The following is a 21,569-nucleotide window of genomic DNA, read 5'->3' as shown; positions in this document are numbered from 1 at the left end:
CTGTGACGCGTTCAGATCACCAATGCAAATGAGACGGACTCCCCCTCCTCCCCCACCTCTCTCTCTCTCACCAACACACACACGCGCGCACAAACACGCGCACACAAGCACACTGCCTGGGCTTTATATCGCCGTGCCAGCCTTTCAGAGCGACGGAGAGAGAGAGAGAGAGAGAGAGAGAGAGAGAGAGAGAGAGAGAGAGAGAGAGAGAGAGAGAGAGAGAGAGAGAGAGAGAGAGAGAGAGAGCGAGCTTATATAACACCAGCTCTGGGAAATGCTGGAGAGCCGAGGGGACCTTCACCGTGGACAGTAAGCGGGGAAAACAGCGACCATAACGGGCATAAACGGCCGAGCGGTCGCGCGATGCGAGGATGCCGACCGTAGCGCTGCACGGCCGAAGGTAAGCCGCACGTTCGAGCCCCTACTGTAAATGGTGGAGGCGCACAGCGGGGCTTTTAAGATGGAAGACCTCGGAGTCTTTAATAGCCGAGGTGCTGCGTGTTTACTCCCGCTGTTGATTCATTCCACCGTCTCATTCATTCCGCGACACCAGGCGTCGGTCATTGTGCGTAACACGGTACAGTAAATGGGAGTTGAACATAACTTGGGCACTCGGACTTGATCAGAGACTCGTTGTGCAAACTGTTGCTTCTGTTCTCGGGAGCACTACCGCACCCCTACTTTTTTCGGGAGCGGGGGTGCTGGGATGAAAAGTAGAGCTGAAGGGCATGACGGTGACGTCCATTCACGGTTATCGCCGGCATCTATCGACACATCTGGCGCTACGTGGACACCTCTATAGGCTGGAAGCAACATCAGCTGGAGCAGAGACAGGGAAGTAGAAAAGCACACAGGCGTGGGTCAGGACTGCTCTCCGCTGCTCCCCTCTCCAGTCAAAGTGTCATGCAACAACGAGGATGCTTTTACATCTCAGTTCATCCTCATATATGTATAATATCTCTTCTCAGCGTGTTTTTAAACGTGTCACTGCTTCACCTCGCCTCAGTTTTTCTGCATAATCTCTTCAGGCAGTTTTTATTTTACCGAATGATGTCATTTGACTGTGACAACTGATTGATTGAATGAAGTTAAAGAGAATCCAATTTAAAGGCATATTAGTAAAGGCTGGTGCTATTTCCTAACTTTCCCCTTTAAAAAGAAAAGATGAATGTGATAGGAGAGCAGAGAGAGAGAGAGAGAGAGAGACAAAGACTGAACAGGAATTACAGGAGTCGCAGAACACAACTTGAGGCAGTGTTTTGCATTAAAAACAAATGGCAGGGATGGAAGCAGCGGAGCAGCAGACTCCGAGGGATGTGTTGCAAGATGCAGCAAGACAGAAACACAAGCCTATATGTCAACATGAGCTGTGCATCTAATCCGCGGGGCTATTCTCCCCCTCCCCTTAGCTTGTGCTCACAGAAATACACTCTGCTTTAAATCCGGCTGTTTTTCTTTTTTTCTGATTCGGTTTCTGTGCCTCTGCTTTGCCCCCAGGGACCATCCTGGAGGCTGTGACCACAACCTTGGATATTAAACCCATCTCCGTTGTGACACATCCATTGTTCCACTGCTGCTACTGGATGAACAAGGACCAGGTCACAACAACATCGCCAGATGCTGCAGGTCTTCCCAAGATTAGGAATTAGGTTACACATGTTCACGCTCCGAATCCATGAAATGGCCTTCCACTGAGGGGAGAGACAGTGAACAGGATGGTGGCGCCCCACTACAGACTGCACTGCTTCTTGAAGCGGGCTCAGATGCTGCTGCTTTGCCTGGGCATCGCCTACCTGATGGCAGGCAGCATCCTGCTCCTGCAGCGCTCCAGCGTCAGAGTGGCCCAGCCAAACCTGGTCAGCTTGCCGCCCCTGCTGTCCCTCGCAGCGCCTCCCACAGCCCTCAGGACTGCAGGCCTAGGTGTGAGGGCGCGTTCCAGATGGGCCGCCATTCAGCCTGTGTCCGGAGGCGGAGCCAAGGCAGGGCGACACTGGCCTGCTTCCCAAAGCCTGGGGGTCCAACACCTGCATCGTCGCTGGTTTCACAGTCTGCTGCCAGAGAGCCCAGAGCAGAGAGTCTCTCTGCACAGGAGCGGCAGACATAAAGGTAAATAAGCCAACAGCTGTTTCTGTGAACACTCAATACTTGTAAGTTGAAGCTTGGGAGGCTAATGGATTTTAGACTGGGTTTTTTTCTAAATGAGTTGTTTTTGCCATAAATTACACAAAAGATCTAGTATCCTTGTCATAGGATTGTAATAAAGCCATCCAATCATTTCATTCTTCTACCTACCTGTCTGTCTGTCTACTGTTGTGTTCGCTGCCCTTGAACTTATTGAACGTCAACTGAGTCTTCCACAAGCTGATGCGTGCTAACAACTGGTTGTTTACCAGGCAGCAACCTCCAGTTCTGAAAAGTGAAGCGCATGCTAAATTTGCCTTAAACCTGCATTCTCTCTGCTAGTTTGGGGGCGACTCCTCTGGTTGCAAAAATAAGTGTGATTGTATATAGATTGTAAGTCTATGAGGAGATGATCCACTTCTCACTTAATTTATTGGGGCTACCTTATTATTGATTGCCAGGTTGCTACTAAGGCGACCCTCGCTACCACCATGCTACCAATGTAATTAGGTGCTAATATGACTTAGCTGTAAAGTTGACCTTGAATTATGAAGCTATCTTTGTGAGCTTCACACCAGAATCCAGATGGATCCAGATCCAGTAAGGTTGCTGCTCAGGGTGCCGCTCTGCTGCACCAAATCCACCCGTTGCTCCTCCACAGTCCAAATAGGGTCACTTCCTTCACACAAGAGTGGGACGGCCTAAATCCAAGACAGAGGCTTCTTAACTGTTAACAAAAACCAATGTGTGGCGTTACGATTTTCTACGTCCGAATCTCATATACATGTTTTTTTTTACATTTATACTAAACATTTTGGGGTTGTGTGTTTCGAGGTCTGAAGGGAACTGCTGTCAGTGTTGATGAGTTGGTGACTTTCTCGTAGGGCTCGGCGATACCAGCCTAAGTTAAATATAATACTCATTCTTTCTTAAATTGGTAGGTGATTTGTCAACATAATAATTATTTTTCAATGCACTGAATTGCATGACTCATACTGGCCATTAGCTAATGTATTGCAAAACAATTAACATGGCATTATATAAGATAAGTGGGAAATGAAAAGCAACATCCAAAATACGCATTTAGGATTTATTTTACTGATATGTATACAATATATTTTTTTATTAATATTTAATTAAATAATGACTCATTTACATTTTCAAACAACATTTCAGAAAAGTTTGAATGCAACTGGGGACGATTGATGGTGATGTCTTTCTATTTATCTGTCTATTAACTAGTAGCATCTAGTCTTAACATGAGACAGTGATTGGCAGAGGTTATAATACTTAATAATAACGGCGCCATCTGTACTTGGATGTTGCCTCTGAAAACTCTCCTTTAACCTCCTGTAACCGCCCCTCCTGCTCTCAGTCATTCAGTCATTTCATTTATTTATGAATTAGTTTCATTATTAAAAGTGTGTGGTCAATATCTAGCCTGCAATGTAATTAGATATTTTCGTTGTGGAAGCAGAGCCTCAAGGCTTCCGGTGTCGTGAGTTAACAGGGCTCAGATGAGATTTGGGGCGGCGATGCTCAACGTCCCGACCTCCACACTTTAATAGGGTTCCACTCTTTAATAGTGTTCCACACTTTAATAGGGTTCCGCTCTTTAATAGGGTTCCACTCTTTAATAGGGTTCAATTCAATTCAATTCAATTCAATTTTATTTATAGTGTCAAATCACAACAGAAGTCATCTCAGGACACTTAACACATTGAGCAGGACTAGAATACGCTCAAAATTTCAAGAGTCAACACAATTTCAAAGTCCCAACATCACCCAGGGGCAAGCGTTACAGCGACAGTGGCGAGAAAAAACTGCATTTGGTGTTGGTAGTATAGTAGTAGCATTAACAGTAGTGGTGGTATTAACAGAAGCAATAGAATCAACAGTAGTAGTCCATGGCAGCAGGCACAGCCACGCCGAGATGGATCCATCCCAACCACGTCGCCGTAGACCAGAAAGCAGGAGTAGTTGAGCAGTCACACAGCGGGCAGGTGGAGCTACAATGTGGTGTTTCCAGCTTCAGGCCAGTTAGCAGTCTGCATCGGTCAGGACCTCAGTGGAGTCTGCTGGACCAGAAAGCATAGCCAGACTCCCGGGAGTGATCCCGGGAGTAGTCAAGTTAGTGACAGTAGAGAGGCCGATTTTAGTCAATTACTTTAATTAAAAATACTGGTGGTTCCACTCTTTATTAGGGTTCCACTCTTTAATAGGGCACAGTTTGCCCTTCGACATGGATGGATAGATGGGAATCTGGAAGCCGTCCTAAAAGAAAGGGAGATTCCGTAGGCGACATCACTGAGTTTTTTTCTGCATTGACAACAAACGGGGATTAGTAGCGTGTAAGTCGTCTAGAGATCACGTTACAGCGTCTGCTGGGAGATAAAGACTGTATTGAGGTGCACTTATCAGAGGGTGTTCAAATGCCACTTTGTCGGTTAATCAACCACGAGACTCCTTTGAGTGCAGTAATTTGGTTATTACATGTAACAATTTCACCCTAGAGATTACCTTTGACCTCAAACTATTGTTTTATTCACGATAACCTTTTCCTACTGAAGTTTGTCCACTGAATCATGACTCAGATCTAGAATTCAAAGACGCTCTGATAATAACCAAATAGGGGTATGAGTTGTTCTATGAGTACTCATTGTACATTATATTCACTCACATTATAGCATGAAAAGGGTTTTTTGATGATGTTATATTTTAGAAGCAGCAACCAATCATGCTGGATTTCTGGCACAGCCCCCCTCAAAGAAGTGTTCCACCAGCTGCCAATGGTCCTGTAATGTCTGCTGCTCAGCCTCCTTGAAACGCTCAGCTGTGTTGTTTTTAAATGTTTGAAGAGGGAACTTGTGTTGCAGCTGTGTGGCTCTTTCTTGTCACAAACATGCATCTTATGTTTTTATCAATAAATCAAATGTAGCAACACACAACGCTATGTTTCCTTTCTGCCATTCTGCCTACTTATCTCATTGGTTTCCACGGTGATGTGACATGAGTTTGTTCCGTCTGTTTTGACAAAAGAAAATATGACAAAGTTGAAACGACTGAAAATGTCTCGAGTTTTAACCATTTTTTGAAGCTAGCGCTGCTTTATGCTTTACAGAAAGAGTTAGCATTGGTTGGATCATTTTTCAATTCTAGTTAAGATCTTCCTGAAGAGACTTGTGTCACATTCAGTTGACACTTTAGTCCAAGCCTTTAACACGGAGTGAAACTGTCTTTATGGCTAACTGTTTAGCAGGCAAAGCAGCCACATCAGTGAGATGTTAACACCATGAAGGTGAATATATCAGCTGGCCACGTGGATGCATAATATACTGTATATTCTTCTTCACTAACAAGCAAACACCTCTAATATCTGACCTGACAGACTTGTGGTTGCGTGGCTTCATCACAACATCTGATGTTGTGATCATTAACTGACCTTGCATAGTTGTGCAAATAGTTAAGGTTGTGTAAATGTATTGTCATTAAACAAAAGCAGACTTTGCAAAGTCGGGGAAACAGCTGTCAGCTTTAACACTCTGTGAAATAGGAGGATGTTGGAGATTGAAATACCTCAGCCAAGATGTGTCGACCGAGACAATGTTTTTCCTGGTGAATAATATATGAAGGAGCAAATAAACACATTTATTTTCTATTTTGTGAATTGCTTTTTCAACTCAGATGGCCCGGTGCCGAAACAACGCACTCTGCACTCATAACAGGTTTCATCGACATTTCATGAGCAGATAATCATGACCTTAGAACATTTAGACGAACGTCATTATACATTTATATGACATTTTACTGGTGGGTGTTTCAGATCTCCTAGATGAGGGAACATTCTCACTGATCCTCTAAAATCCAGAGAAGGAAAAGGCAGCCAAGCACCAAAGATAAATTAGTAAAGATGAAGATAAAAATGATATAATTCCTGACTTGCACTCAACGTTCGGGAGCCTCCACCATAACTTGACTACCTGAGATTTACTCTGTTGTTTAACCGTTCCTGTCTTTGCCTTTGCCATTTTGTTGAAACAAATAAATACAATGGAATTACCTCCAGTTGAACATTTGATCTTCCAGCTTGTTTTTGAAAAGCGTCCTACAAGTGCTCCTAATCCTTCTTATAAGCAGACGCTACATAACCACTCAGTCACCAAGGACGGTAATACAGATGAAAAATGTTGGAGGCAGGAATGAGATCAGTTTCAGTAACAGACATCTGGCAAACGCTCCTTTTAAAAAGTATTACTCAAGACACTAAATTAAATGACCAAGGTCTATTGTGCCACATGTCCTTAAAGAGAAGACGATTGAACATTTCAGAGAAAGAGGGTCCACTACTAGATATGATTCATAACCCTTTACAGTACACCATGAACAATATGTTCTCACCTTCAGTCTGTGCTGAAACAATTACTTGATTAAGTTGACAGAAAATGAATCGGAAACCATTCTCTGAATTGGTCAGTGTTTTAAGTCAATAGACGTTTTGAGAAATACTCCTCTTTGCTTTCTTGCTGAGCGTCCTGGTCTCCTCAAAGTTACCTTCCCAGGCAACCAAACTACATTGTGAATTATGTTTCAAGGGAATCCTATTTTGCCATTACATTTACTCTTGATGAATCATAACGAGTCCTTGGAGCCTGGCGGTCAATGAACAAGAACCCAGTACATTTGTTGCACTTTTGTTTCAACTTCATAGTCATTTCCATGATGGTTTTCCTAAACCTAACCAAGTGGTTTTATTGTCTAAACCTAACTACTAAGTTTTGTAGCGTTGTTTTTTGTTCATGGACGACCCTTGAAAGCTTTGTCGTAAGCAACTGGACTTTCTTCAGGTTTTCAATATCTCTCATGCAAGAGGCTTCTTCAGTTCCAGAGGCTAGCATAAGGTTTTCATAGGAGACAGGGTTGTGCTGAGTTAGACTGGTACGCTTCACCCGGTTGGCTTAAATAGAAAGCTAATGCCTGCATCTTGTTAGCTTAGCATAGCATAGCATAGAGACTGGAAACAGCCTCTGTCTGAGGTTTAAAAATCCACATACCCGCACCTCTAAAGCTCGCTCATTTACACCTTACTGTAAGGTTGTCACTACGAGGTTGCCAGGCAACCGGTGAAGACTTCAGGAAGTTACTGCTGAGTCCAGTCCATAACCCCCTGTAACACCACCATGTTTCATTTTTAATGTGAACTGGTGGACAAGCTAATAATTTATTTTAAAAAAATGCCTTAATTATATCTTTGGTATTCATGCACTTCATGGACTCTATATGTAATGCATACTGTATGATGGTCCTTTATATCTGTTAGGCTGGACTCTAGACTGCCAAAGGATTGAAAGATAAGGAAAAGTAAGAAAACATAGAATATCATATTCTGTATGAAAAAGATTAACTTCTTCATAAGCCAACTAGTTTCTTTGCGTTTGTTTTCACTGTTTAATTTCTAAATCCTTATCCCATCTTTATTCACCATTCGACACATTGTACATGGCATTATTAATAACACAGCCAGGTGGAAAGGTTTGCAAATGCATATAGATATTCATAGATATATGTGAGTCCTATTGGCGTGCAGTATCGGAGCACCTTTGTGATTACGAGTACAAGTACCTGCGCACAGTATCACACCGATACCCGATGCTGATATCAGTTTCAAATTTCACAAATTCCTTGATATGTAAAGTACATATCAGTACACCCGGAGAGATGCAGAGGGATCACAAATAAGAAATATTACTGCACAGTAGGAGAAACTCTTTCTGTGTACATATTTGGCAATAGTTGATTTTTTGGGAGAAATTGTGTTTTAGTTTGAGGTAGTGCAGGTGGTTGGCATTCTATTTTTGTCCTCCTCACTTCGATTGTTTTAGGTTTGTTTTCTGACTGAGCTTTCTCTGGATATATCATCCCCTGACTGTCAAAATGAGCGATCTCTTATACTCATCTGAGTCCTTATCAGGTATTCTCATAGACTGTGAATAAGAAGTGCAGGTAGTCATGGTGACATCCTCCATTTGTGGACTACGGTTTCGAAGCCTCAAGACCGTTGCCATTTTGGATTTTTTTGCAACCAGTGAAGGAAGTGACCATATTTGGACTGTGGAAGAGCAACGGGTGGATCTGATGAAGACAAGCGGCAGAGCAGCAACCTTACTGGATCTGGATCCATGTGGATTCTGGTGTGAAGCTGTTAACAAAGCTTCATAATTCAAGGTCAACTTGACAGCTTGTTACCATGCAGTCACAGCAATGAGCTCAACGAGCAGTAAAGCGTGCTGCAGGAAGTTCTTTGCTGACTTATCCCCCCTGGGTTTTGGGTGTGTGTGAAGCTAAACCCATGTACATGTGATGGATTTTGTCAGAGCAGTCACTGAGCATGTCAGGTTTTTCACTATCTAGAGCCGTGTTGAGAGGAACCTCTGACCCTGGGTTGTGTTGAGAGCCTCTCTGCTGTGACTCTCCTTTCATCTGTAAGGGTATTATAGACCAGCAAGACTGTGAACCTCCTTCAGCCCTCTAATATGGACACCCACCGCGTACATGCTACCTGTGTTAGTGGCACATGTCCTTGTGTGCTTGGCCATCATGTCATTAGCCTCCTCCATCCAATCCTGTGGGAAGGACTCAGCTCCAGCACAGCCATCTGTCTTAGTGTCTTAGAAAGCGACACACTGTCAGGCCTAAGTGCAGTCATTTCTATCATGTCTGAGATTTCGGGCTGCTTCCCTCCGTTTACCCTCAGCTGCAGCTGCCTGAGGCATCTCCTTCACTTTGATTAAAGCAATGACCTGGCCCGCTGTGTGGATGGGGGGTAGGGGGGGGCCTCACCTTGGGTGATGCCTCTTGAGATGCTTCATGCCACCAGCTTTGGCAGCGGCACATCTGCTGGAGTTCACCAGTGTTTGTCTCCTGAGGCGGCTGGCGACTCCGCCTCGCCCAGCGCAGCAGCCTGGACGGGCTTCAGAGGACATCGCAGGCTGATTGAATCACAAATTCGATCCGGCGTTGCTTGGCCTTCTAGAGATTTCACGGTCCATTGCTTGCGTCCATCTCGTCTGTGCACCTCGCTGTCTCATCTCTTCCTCCAACATGGTTAAATCCCCTTTGCATCAGTTTATTTTTATGCAGTTTGTAAACATAGAAAAGCAAAATCCTCAGTCCTTGGAACCAAACATCTCTGAATACAAATTCGTACGGTCTGTGAAATAAACCTTAACATTTATCTGCATGGACTCGACTCACCAAAAAAGACTTCTACCCACCGGTTCCCAACATACGGCTCCTGAATGAGTAAAGACATCGAGCATGTTACATAAAAATATAACAGTCTTAGACCCAAAGGGGCAAGATGCAAATGAAGTCTGCACACAAAAGGAAGGCATATGCTCTCCTCCACACACAGACTTTTATGTGTCAGCTGAGCTGAGTTTGATGTAGCAATGTGCCAAAGACAAGGATAACATCAAAGACAGAATTTGGGGGACATTTTTTATGGAGCCTTAATCTTGTCAGCACATCATAGTAGTCTGTCATAGCCTATTATGCATTATAGCCTCGTTCTACGGGAGTAGAAAGAAGAATGCAAGTATTCTACTGCATGCAAATAGCTTCACTGTAATGTAGGGATAAGAACCATCTATATTGGATGATAAATTAGGCCTCGTCATTTTATGAATTAGTTGGATATTATGGCTCACAATACATTCTGGCGTGTATTATAACTGAGTAAGTGATGATGCGAAGGCTGCTTTGGCACAGTTTGAGGACGATGCCAGTGCCAGAGCTGAGACAGAGGAAGTCTGGTTAATGTCCAAATCACAGCTCATTGTGGTCGTGCACATTGTGCTCCCGCACATCAATGAACTGTAGAACATGGAGCAACGTGCATTAGACTTACCAGCCGCAACCGGCATGCTGGGATTCTTTTCACCTGCTAGTCTGTGTGCGAGTCACAAGGTCTTATATATTTGTGGTTTGTGGTAGAGCTGCACGATATGGACAAAATATCACATCTTGATATTTAACATTTCGATAGCTTATGATATGACTATAATTTCACACTGAACAGTGAAAATGATCATTACAAATGGTCGTAGTCAATGCAGTGATCTCTTTTTCCTCCACCAAATTATGGACCAAATCACCCGCTTGTTCATATCTAGATATAGATATGATAACAATACATCGTTCTAGTTGATGGACAATTTTATTGCTGCGATAAAGATGCATTCATGAAACTTGTGTAGTTGAGATCACGATGAAGGCCAATTTTGAAGATAGATGTGGTCCGAGCCACAGGGAAAGTGAGGAAGCCCCCCCCCACTAGCATCACGGCTGGTGTGCTCCCATCACAATGGCCTCTAGCTATAATTATTATAGGAAATCCTACTAATTTGTCTTTTCTTTTTGGAGAACGTGCTAAGAATCTATATATATATATATATATAACCTGGAAATCAACTTCATTTTCAGTGTAATTCATGTTGTGTTAGAGCTGCACATGATGATTGTTTTCATGATCAATTAAACTGCCAATTAGTTGGATTGATGAATCATTTAGTCAATAAAATGTCCCATTTCTATTTCCCAGAGCCCAAGGTGACACCTTCAAATTGCTTTATTATGTCCAACTAACGATTGCAAAACCCCAAAGGTATTTCATTTACAATCACATAAAACAAAGGAGGAGCAGCTCCTCACATCTGAGAAGCTGGAAACAAAGACCATTTCATGGTTTTGTTAGACAAATGATTCAAAGGATTAACTGTTTATCCAGATTGTCATCAATAAAGTTGCTTTGTTCTCCGACGATCTCACTAATCCTTTCAGCTCAAAGTGGTTTTGTGATACGGACACTTCCATTGTGAGGGCTTCAGAGGACTTGCTAAGTGTCTTGTCTGGGATTTTTTTTCAGTCCAAATGTTTTTTTCTCTCTCACATCCAGGAACCTACATGGGTTGCTTCCTGCATAATGCCAGTGACCGAGCGCTTGGAGGAACCATGCTTTATGACCTGCGCAAAATGACCAGCTCTCTGTGTCAAGACACCTGCTCGGAAAGGTAATGCGTCCGTGGTGAGCTCCTGCGAAGGGACCACAGAAGGCCTGCTGTTTGAGTAAACGCTTTGGATCTCAGTCTCGACCATGAATGCTTCCTGTGTTTGGAGGCAGCGGAGAGCCAGGTGGCTGGATGACAGTAAAAGATGAGGGGGTGGGGGGGGAGGGGAGGGGAGTGAAGAGCAGGCCAGGACAGAAGGCTTGATCTATGGCAGAAGAAGGAAGGAGGGAGCTGTGTGTGTCTGAGAAAGCTGAATGAGCTGACTACAGCACTTAGTGAATAAATCAGACGGTAGATATGTGCTTTCCTGTGGCCGCGTTGTGACTCCCTCCGACTGCCAAAAGCTGCAAGGAAACGTGGCGAGACAGGTGGAATTTCCATAGCGATCTCAAGGAATGACCTGCTTGAATTAATATCTTAGCAACAAGGAGCAGCAGAGGACAGATGGAGGCAGCCAGGCAGCCCCACTAAGCCGGCCCTCCTCAAGCTCGCATGGAAAGCAGCGGTGCTTGTTACCTGAGTGGGCCAATTACAGCGATGAGTAAAAGTAAAAAGTCAAGGCAATTTATGGTGCAAGCTTCAAAGGACATATATGAAAAGGTCAACTTTGATGAGGTCCCTGTCTTTCCCAAGGAGGGGGGGATAAAAAAGAGAGGATGAGTCACAACAGCCTTGATATGTAAAGTACAGATGAGAGGTGAGCTCAGTTCAGTCAGAAAGAGGAGCACCGTCCAATATCACAGGGGACGGGTCATACTGTGGATTTAATGCTGCGAAGTTTGAGTTCAATGATGAGTTTGAAATGTTAACTAAGGTCCTGTGGGACACCTTAGCCTAAGGCCAGTAGCTTGAGATTATGCATTGCCCTTGGCTCGGGCAATAACTCTGTTTTCATCTATGTGTGTGGACAGCGGGTACCAGTTTGCAGGTCTGGAGTACGGCGCTGAATGCCACTGCGGGAACCGGATCAGTAGCCCACGGACCCCTGAGGAGGATTGTAGTCTGGTGTGCCGGGGTGAGAGGGGGTCTCCCTGCGGAGGTGTGGGCCGACTCTCCATTTACAAGGTGGAGGAGCAGCTGCCGGGTCACAGGAAATGTGAGTCAACTTCACTCAGGGATGACACGGGACTGATTGCTCTTTATTTATGTGGGCGCTGCAGACGAGTGAGGGAATAACTCAACCTTTGAAATTTAAATTCTCGAAAAATAACTAAATGTCAAAATGTCAAAGGATGAAAGCCGTTTCTCACCAGTTTGATGCAGAAAATGTGGTGGAGTTTTAAGGAAAATCCACATGCAAATTTTTTGTGAGTCTGGTGCCAATTATCCGGTTATGTGTTAAAATTTCTGCAAATGTAAAAAACAGTTTGATTTACCTTCGTGCAGAGCCAGACTAGCTGTTTCATCGTTTAGACTAAGCTAACTAAGCAGCTGCCGGCTGTAAATGTATGCATGTTTCATGGATGAGGCCTAATGAGTGAGTCCACTCCACATAACAAAAACCTCTCCAAACAGAGAGGCTAAGGAGCTAATACGTAACTAATAGACCTTTTTTGTGTTTGAGCAATATTTTAGCCGTATTTTGTGGGCGGAGCCAAACTGGTGTCAAAAAGTGACAGTTTTGTAGAAGCGAATATGGATCATCTGGATCCTTCTGTGTGGTGAGTTCACTGACCGTACTCACTGTACGGATCTAACTAAATGGAATGAGTTACAGTGGATGGACATCTTCTACATCTGGTGGAAAAACCCAGTATCTCTACAAAAGTAAAACCCAGTATCTCTACAAAAGTAAAACCCAGTATCTCTACAAAAGTAAAACCCAGTATCTCTACAAAAGTAAAACCCAATATCTCTACAAAAGTAAAACCCAATATCTCTACAAAAGTAAAACCCAGTATCTCTACAAAAGTAAAACCCAATATCTCTACAAAAGTAAAACCCAGTATCTCTACAAAAGTAAAACCCAGTATCTCTACAAAAGTAAAACCCAGTATCTCTACAAAAGTAAAACCCAGTATCTCTACAAAAGTAAAACCCAGTATCTCTACAAAAGTAAAACCCAGTATCTCTACAAAAGTAAAACCCAGTATCTCTACAAAAGTAAAACCCAGTATCTCTATAAAAGTAAAACCCAGTATCTCTACAAAAGTAAAACCCAGTATCTCTATAAAAGTAAAACCCAGTATCTCTACAAAAGTAAAACCCAGTATCTCTACAAAAGTAAAACCCAGTATCTCTACAAAAGTAAAACCCAGTATCTCTACAAAAGTAAAACCCAGTATCTCTACAAAAGTAAAACCCAGTATCTCTACAAAAGTAAAACCCAATATCTCTACAAAAGTAAAACCCAGTATCTCTACAAAAGTAAAACCCAGTATCTCTACAAAAGTAAAACCCAGTATCTCTACAAAAGTAAAACCCAGTATCTCTACAAAAGTAAAACCCAGTATCTCTACACAAGTAAATTGGTGAGACATCCCTATTTTGGCAGCATGCATAATGGAGCTTTACCTGGAGGTATGACACCACTAATGTCATTAGTCCACAGGCAGAAATACCCATTAAATCAGTTTTTTTTTATCAATTTCATGCACATTTTTAAGATGAAAATGCTTGGTATGAAAGTCTGCCCTCAACAGACCAAAACCAATGTTTAGATCAATCCTTCTAACAAGGTTCATCTGTGACCAAACCTTTATGTATCTAATAATCCGTGCCACTAAAAACACACCAACAAAACACAGATACACAATCCTGCTGGAAGAAATATTCACAAGACAGATTTTATTGTATTTCTCCCTGTTTTTATTCATATAAATGTTCTATTCTTTACATTCCTGTAAACTGTTTTAACAGAGACTGTGATAGAGAAGAGCATTTTAAAAATAGAAATACAAACATCACATATATATGTTCAGCTTGATGTAAAATGTTTGATAAATATGAAGTGAAGTCAATGAGTGAAATCCTGTAGGCTTATTTCTCAAATCTCTTTGGAAATGTCACAAACATTTGGAGGCTGTGTTGCTGGGCAGATATCCAGATGGGAGGGAACTTTCCCTCCACAAGAAGAAAAGTGGTTTTCACCCGACAATCTCATTTGGCTTCTCGAACCGTGATGAGTTGGAGATTCAGTCGTTACATCTGTCGGATGCACCTGGAGAACTTATGTCCCAGAAAGCCATTATCACCAGTCTTGCTGACATATAGATATATATTTCCAAGTCTTTACTGTACATTCCTATACCCTTGGTCTGTCCTCAAGCCACCCAGGGGTGTTGCAGCACCCAATGCACCAGAGCACTAAATGTGTATTAAACTGTGGCTGAAAATAGTCCACAACATGGTCCACTTATTCCTGTTTGAGTCCAGTTTGCTCGTAGAGAGGCTGTGTATATACGTTTTGGAGATTTTGTGTTCAATATGAATAGGATAGCATTAGTGTAAGAATATTACATAATATATGTATATAAGAGTACACTATGTTTGAATGTCACAGATGGATAGTGTTTCATTTGTACTTGTATAAGGAACATTTCAGTATTTGTCTCCATTGTAAGAATTTAGATTTGGCCTTTTTGATCCAAAAAACTCAATAATAATTGCTATTTTGGAAAATTCAACAAATAATTTCTCTTACAAAAGCTGTTTTCCATTCTTTACAGATACAGTATTCACCACATTATTTCTGTTGGCAAGGTCAAATGTATTATACAAGTTTATTCCATATCCGGTATTAATATTCATGGTTGGGGGTTGAGAGTCTCTGGAGATTTGCAGCTGAATTTTGAATGTATTATACCCCAGATATCAGTTTGGTACACAAATTTATATACTTTGGGACGGATCGTTTGAATTCAACTCAAATGTCAAGTTACTATTTTAAAACTATATTAAAATGTTTTTCTGAGTCAACTCTTTATTTGCTGCATCATCAGTGAATGTCTAAAAATATTTCCCATGCTTTTATATAATGCAGGCGAGTCCTACTTAATCCAATCTTGTCATCCAGCCAGTGTGCAACTATTTTCTCATGTTGGTTTGTCTTTTTCCAGTCAGAAATGTTCACTACCGCGGTTGCTTCAAGCTGACGAAGAGCACCATCAGCAGCTTCCCCATCTACTCCTTCCAGCCCAACCTGACCACGCAGTCCTGCATCGAGACCTGCACAGACAAGGTCTGAATTATTATTATATTATTATAGATATTAATGACCTGATCATGATCAATTTAGTGCACGTAGTTGTCTGTAGTGCACCAGGGTTTCTCCACCTCCAGAAGGGGAGGGTTCTCTCTCTCTCTGGAGTCTGCTGTATATTAAAGGTTTAATGTGCCTCTAATGATGAGCCGATCTCACTGGGCGCTCCTCTGAAAACAGAACACCGCACGTCATCAGGCAGTGCATTGTGATTCATTCTCGTGTTGTATGCACCACTCTTGAATGCTCGCTGCAGTCTGTCCTCTTTGACATTGAGCATTTTAACCTTCTGCGACTGGAGAAGTGAGAAAAAAAACATGAAGCACGTAGCGATGCCGACTTTCCCGCGGAACCGAGCCGACAGAGGAGAAATAATTCTGATAAGACGCGGAAAGACACGGAGAACGTTTGTGCTTTTGCTTGGCAGGAGCTCCCGCTGGCTGTGTTCAAGAAGGCCCACTGTTCCTGTACGTGGACGTCGTCCCTCTTCAGCCTCAACCAGCAGGCTGACAAGCAGCAGTGTGCGGGGAACACTGAGCTGAATCACACCGGCAACTCCACACCCACAGCAGTCACCGAGGCTGCCCACTACCAGGTGTATCACACACCTGTGCTCGGTGAGATATCATCCGCATGTGACAAGGCCCTGTTGGCAGCTGGTGAAATCGAGCACCCTTTTTAGCAATATATGCAAAAGAAATGATCATCAAGAGAAAATATTATGTGTGCTTACATCAGCTAGTAGCATCCAATTTCCACCAATCATATCATGATATCCATCAATCAATCTACAATATCCAGACGCTCTTGGTCTTGTGTAAAAGTGTCCTCAGCTAAGACTAGACTCTTCCCTTTCTTCCTCTCTTGAAAGCAGTTTACATCCCAAACGTGGATCAGACCTGAACACTGAACTCTGTTTTGAAAACGATCATTTTTGGGTTCTCTGCATCCACACTCTGATATACAGTGGAAACCACTTATAGTCATCTCACAGTGATCTACCATTTATATGGAGACACATAATTTATGCTATTTAAAGGTGCTATGTGATGGAACATTTCTATTGCCTCTCCACAGGTGACAGCTGAGGACAGACAATAGTTGTTGATCACATCTTGCACCTTTAAATAAAATACTTATAGTAATACAATCCACACACAGTTCTCCTTTTGGGTCTTTTGTACACAAAAACAACAAATAGAAAATACATTTTTAAACTGCAGTAATTTTATTTTTTACTGTACTCCCATGGTACTGTGCCTCGTAACCCGTCCATCAGGCTACCTGATGCTGGTCCAGCGTACACACCATAGAATGTAAACAAGAAGTTGACATAGTCCTGGTGGCGCCACCTATTGGTTTGTGGACTAGGGTTTTGATGCCTCAAGTTCGACATTTTGATTTTGTTCGTTGCTATCACAGTTTTGCAACCAATAAACCGAAGTGACCATATTTGGATTGAGGAGGAGTGACGGGTGGATATGTCGCCCCCTGATGGCCAGTAGAGAGAATATAAATGTATGGCACTTAGTTGGATTCACTTTTCAGAACTGGAGGTTACCACCTTGACTCGCTTTTGAAAGCTTTTCTCTCAATGAAAAACATCGTCTCCTCAGAAGCTTTTAACAAACTGCTGAGCAACAAGCCAACGCGATGCAGCGATGGAAGGTCGGTGTTCGCCGCTCCCCCGTGTGGTCTAGAGACGTGGCTGCTGGTGATGGAGGCAGCAGACAACACAGATGTGCACAAGCTGCATTTGAAACCGCCAATCAAATTCAGTAATAGCGAGGCTCTCCATTTCATTACAATCTTCATGTCATAATCATACACATGCTGATAAGATGATCATCTTAGTGATCAGTTTGACCCGGACAGACGTGATCACTTGAGAGGTGTCCGCTAAATAGGGATCGAGTGCAGCTCCGCTTCGTTTTCTAACTCAAACCAACATTTTCTTCTAGACTCCATGTGCAAAGAGAGGATGTTCCTGCCGCAGAGATCCAGCTCCCTGGTGGCTCTCTCTAGTTTTCCTGGTGCAGGCAACACCTGGGTCCGACACCTGATCGAGCTTGTGACCGGCTTCTACACTGGCAGCTACTATTTTGACGGCACACTGTACAACAGAGGTAGGGGGGGACGCACCTCACCACTTTACAGCGGAGAGTTCAAGTGACAGCTATATTGCCTCACCTTTCGTGTATTCCTCGGTACCAGGTTTCAAAGGGGAGAAGGACTACTGGAAGAGCGGCCGCAGCATCTGTGTGAAGACCCACGAGAGCGGTCAGAAAGAGATCGAGATGTTCGATTCCGCCATCCTGCTGATTCGAAACCCTTACCGCTCCCTCGTGGCTGAATTCAACCGCAAGTGTGCCGGACATTTAGGACACGCCTCGGATGCACAGTGGAAAAGCAAAGGTAATATAGTCCAGCTGTTCACTGTCAAATGCACCAACATGACAGCACTTCTTACCTCTCATCTTATCCAACAATACTCGAGTCAAGAACCACCTTGAACCATCCATGTACTCAACTGTGTTCACATTCACCTGCAGAATGGCCAGAATTTGTCTCCAGCTACGCCCCCTGGTGGGCGTCCCACACGCTGAGCTGGCTGACGTTCGGACGGCGCCTGCTGGTGGTGCACTACGAGGAGCTGCAGACGGCTCTCCTCCCCCAGCTCCGCATCATCACCGTCTTCCTGAACGTCACGATGACGGAGGAGAGGCTGCTCTGTGCTCAGAGCAACCAGGACGGACACTTCAAACGCTCGGGGGCCCAGCGGCCCTCCTTCGACCCCTTCACTCCTGACATGAGACAGATGATCGACCCCTTCGTTCATTCGGTTGACCGGGCGCTGCGGAGCAGGAACTTTAGCGGACTTCCACAGGAATACCTCCCCAGATGATGCTCTGACAAGGTCACACACACACAGTCCTTTACATGCCTGGTCCAGCAGGAGGAGAGCTCTGTGGGGAACGCCGGCTGATGGAAAGGGACCACCTGACTCTTTGAGAAGCCGGACGCACTGTGAATGACTGTGGAGCCGTGAAAACACGCTGGAGGGGACGTGGCGACTCATCAGCAGTGAGCAGTGAAAGCCTCAGGGCAGGGACTGCCTCTCTGAGAGACACAAATACGATGAATACTCAGATAGGATTTGACATAATGTGTCGGGATGTTGGGATTATCTAGCAAAGTGCCCGACTGCACAAATCTGAGCGGGTAAATCCAGGATGGACTCATTTTGGTTGGAGTGGGTTTTCTGTGGCTCTTTATAATGTCACTTTAATACATATATTGCCTTTTTAGGATCCACCAGTGTTAATAAGAATGACCAGTCATACTAACAGTGATTGTCCAGATTATACGGACTCTCTGTGGTAATCTCGGTGCTACAGGTTTGCGATGGAGGGCTGGATTGACTGAACACGGACTCACAATGGATCTGTGCTGAACTGTAAACCTTGATTTCATTAAACACATTCAGTTTTGATTGATAGTCCTTGTTTGCTCTCCCTTTACTTGGAACCACCTGTTAGTGTGTTACTGTGTGTTCAAGGCCGAAGCCGTCTGCCAGAACACTTCCAACGTTCAGGACGATGTTCAGAGTGATTCTGTGTGAGCGCAAACAGAGGCTCAGAGGAAGCAAACACTCAGTTCAGTAAACAAACCCCAGCAAAACAACTTTGCTCCCACTTGCTCAGATATTGTAGATGTGCAGACGTACAACTCTGATTATTTCCGGTGGAGACTGGAAGAACAGTGCCACCTGATGACAGAAGTGCAGACAAACATTCACATGCTGGACCGAGGCGTGCATTCAATAGTTTACATCCAAAGAAGAACAGATTTCCTTAAAACCAGAAAGTAGAGACCAGGCTTTAATAATTATAATTTTCAAAACTCAAAGACGCACATACCAGGCTTTAGTGCTGATATTTTAATAGCTAGATTAAAAATCGACCTTGAAAAGAGTCGAGAGAAACAATATTATGAACACTTCAGATAATTCAGTGCACTATTCCTCAATACATGCTTTGCTTTTTTAAATCTTTGTGATATACCAAGGTCACATAAAACCTGAGCATGTAACTTTCACAGAGGAGCTGCTATATTGGACTCCAACGCGTCTCACTATAATGTGTCCACCAACCGCCGTCACAGAGACGAGGCACGCTTCCAGCAACAAGTCTGAACGGCACATAGAGTGTTAGAGCAAAACCCCGAGAAGCAGCCTCAATCCCTGGATTTATGAGCTGGTTCACCACCCCCGCTGTGCACCAGATCCCTATAAGACCCATCTACACAGCTGCAGCGGTGTTCTGAGGAGTCACGTGCTGGTCTCTACGGAACCTCTTCCGGCCCACCTGTCAGAAACATCTGAAACAGAGCCGTGCTGCAGACTCCTTCCACTTGAGTTTTCATCTGGAAATTCAACCTTTTCTCGTGAAGATGAGTTTGTGTGTCAATGAGCATTTTCATGTAGCGGGCAACACGCTCCCTGAAGAGCTTTATCCTCTCAAATACTCAACAGCGTGCAGTTCTGTTTCTTTGGACAGACAAACAAAACCACATAAATAGGGAGTTTAATGAGATTGTCATTACTTCTGCACTGTGAGTCCTGGAAGGACTTTAAGCCGATAAAGGCAGAACCATGTTCAATTCAGAGATTTCGGGTTATTTTACTTCCATAACACTTCTCAGACTAGAAAGAAAACATCCTTAATACACATTGTTTGATTGTTTTATTACTCTGTGTATGTGGAAGTTACCGTTAGATAATGCTTCATTCCCATAGTTAAACATAACACAGACGATGAAATAATTGTCTTAATGTCAGTAATGAACATAAGTTTCATGCTGATATATTATTTATTTATTTTTGAATAAATAAATAATATTTATTTTACAAGTTTAAAGTCTGTTTTCATTCCTCTCTTTATTCTGAAGGTTTCTTCTGAGGGGTTTGTTCACATATTATTCATAGCCTCATTTACACAAAATTCTATTATTAACAACAAGGACAAAATGTTTTGTGGCTTTTTTCAGATTTACAGATACAAAAAAAATATCTGTCCACAACCTGACACAATCACTTTGAACGTTTCTGTTCTGGAAATATATGTAAATGAGCACATATTTGGTAAGATAATGCCCCATTATAATATAATCATGAATGTATAAATCAGATCTGCAAAATGTAGAGTAATGAAAAGTTTTCCGAAAAACATCCACATAGTAACAGTGAATCAAAAGAGCCACCCGACTGCAAATCCTCATAGCTTTCAGTAGACTTTTATTGTCTTTGGGTTTATTGTATTGGTTCTCCGACTGTCTGACTCTCATCAGCTTTGTTTCCAGATGCAGGTCTGATGAATAAACTGAAAACTACCTGCTCAGCACTAATGTAGGGGGGCCATATGTTCAATCCCCCAAACAGGACCCTGAAGTTTACCCCACGTTATGAATCTGATGAAGACACACTTTGTGTTGAGTTAGTTTTCTAATAAAGTGCATTGCTTTAAACCGTCTTCCTGCACTCTGTGCAGAATGCAGTGTGTTCATTTCCAGGTGGGTCTACTTTATGAAGGAGGTAGGACGCCGCCTGGAGCTCTTTCTTTTTCGGCATAACAGCTAACCGATACTGACAGCTTTGTCATAGCAACGGCCTCGACAACGGCACATTGATTGATTGACGCACATCCAGACACATCAGTGTTGAATTCAGATTTATTTTTATATTGGGCTAGGTAATGATGAGTGGACCACAATAGATCAACGTCTATGGACGCCCTGAAAAACAGTATTTAACGTTGGTGAAAACACGGACGAAAACAGGAACATGTAGGTGTTTTATGGATGTTGGGACCCCAAATGGAGACAATTCAAGACAAAAGGAACGTCCTATAGTTACGGACAACTAACGGAGCATTAAGATGCTAACGTTTCTTGTTTTCTCTGCTGCTATGGCAACGGAGTCACTACCGTAAAGCACTGAAATGTGGCACCGTTTTCCTCAAAGCATGTACCGGATAGGACCTACGTCATTCAGTCTGTGCCTGGAACGATGCCCCATTAAGGTGACACGTCTGTGTTGTTTAAGCTTGTTGCAGACAAGAGGATCATATTTGTGGAATATGTCTCTCAAGCGTTCCAGACAAACATTAACAATCTTTTTGTTA

At 43.2% G+C, this 21,569-nt stretch overlaps 1 protein-coding gene across 1 annotated transcript; it reads left to right on the top strand.

Annotated features, from left to right (window-relative positions):
* Positions 1 to 242: 242 nt before the first annotated feature.
* Positions 243 to 18,861, top strand: wscd1b (WSC domain containing 1b). The gene is made up of 9 exons (XM_084029429.1): positions 243 to 400; positions 1,498 to 2,106; positions 11,075 to 11,189; positions 12,098 to 12,282; positions 15,245 to 15,366; positions 15,815 to 16,004; positions 17,349 to 17,513; positions 17,602 to 17,802; positions 17,940 to 18,861. Exons 2-9 carry the CDS (start codon positions 1,716 to 1,718, stop codon positions 18,290 to 18,292), a joined length of 1,722 nt encoding a protein of 573 aa, XP_083885555.1. The 5' UTR covers positions 243 to 400; positions 1,498 to 1,715; the 3' UTR covers positions 18,293 to 18,861.
* Positions 18,862 to 21,569: the final 2,708 nt, after the last annotated feature.

The sequence above is a fragment of the Eutrigla gurnardus genome (genome assembly GCF_963514095.1).
Source record: "Eutrigla gurnardus genome assembly, chromosome: 15".
Lineage (NCBI taxonomy): Eukaryota > Metazoa > Chordata > Actinopteri > Perciformes > Triglidae > Eutrigla > Eutrigla gurnardus.
This window is presented reverse-complemented; position numbering and strand designations above follow the sequence as displayed.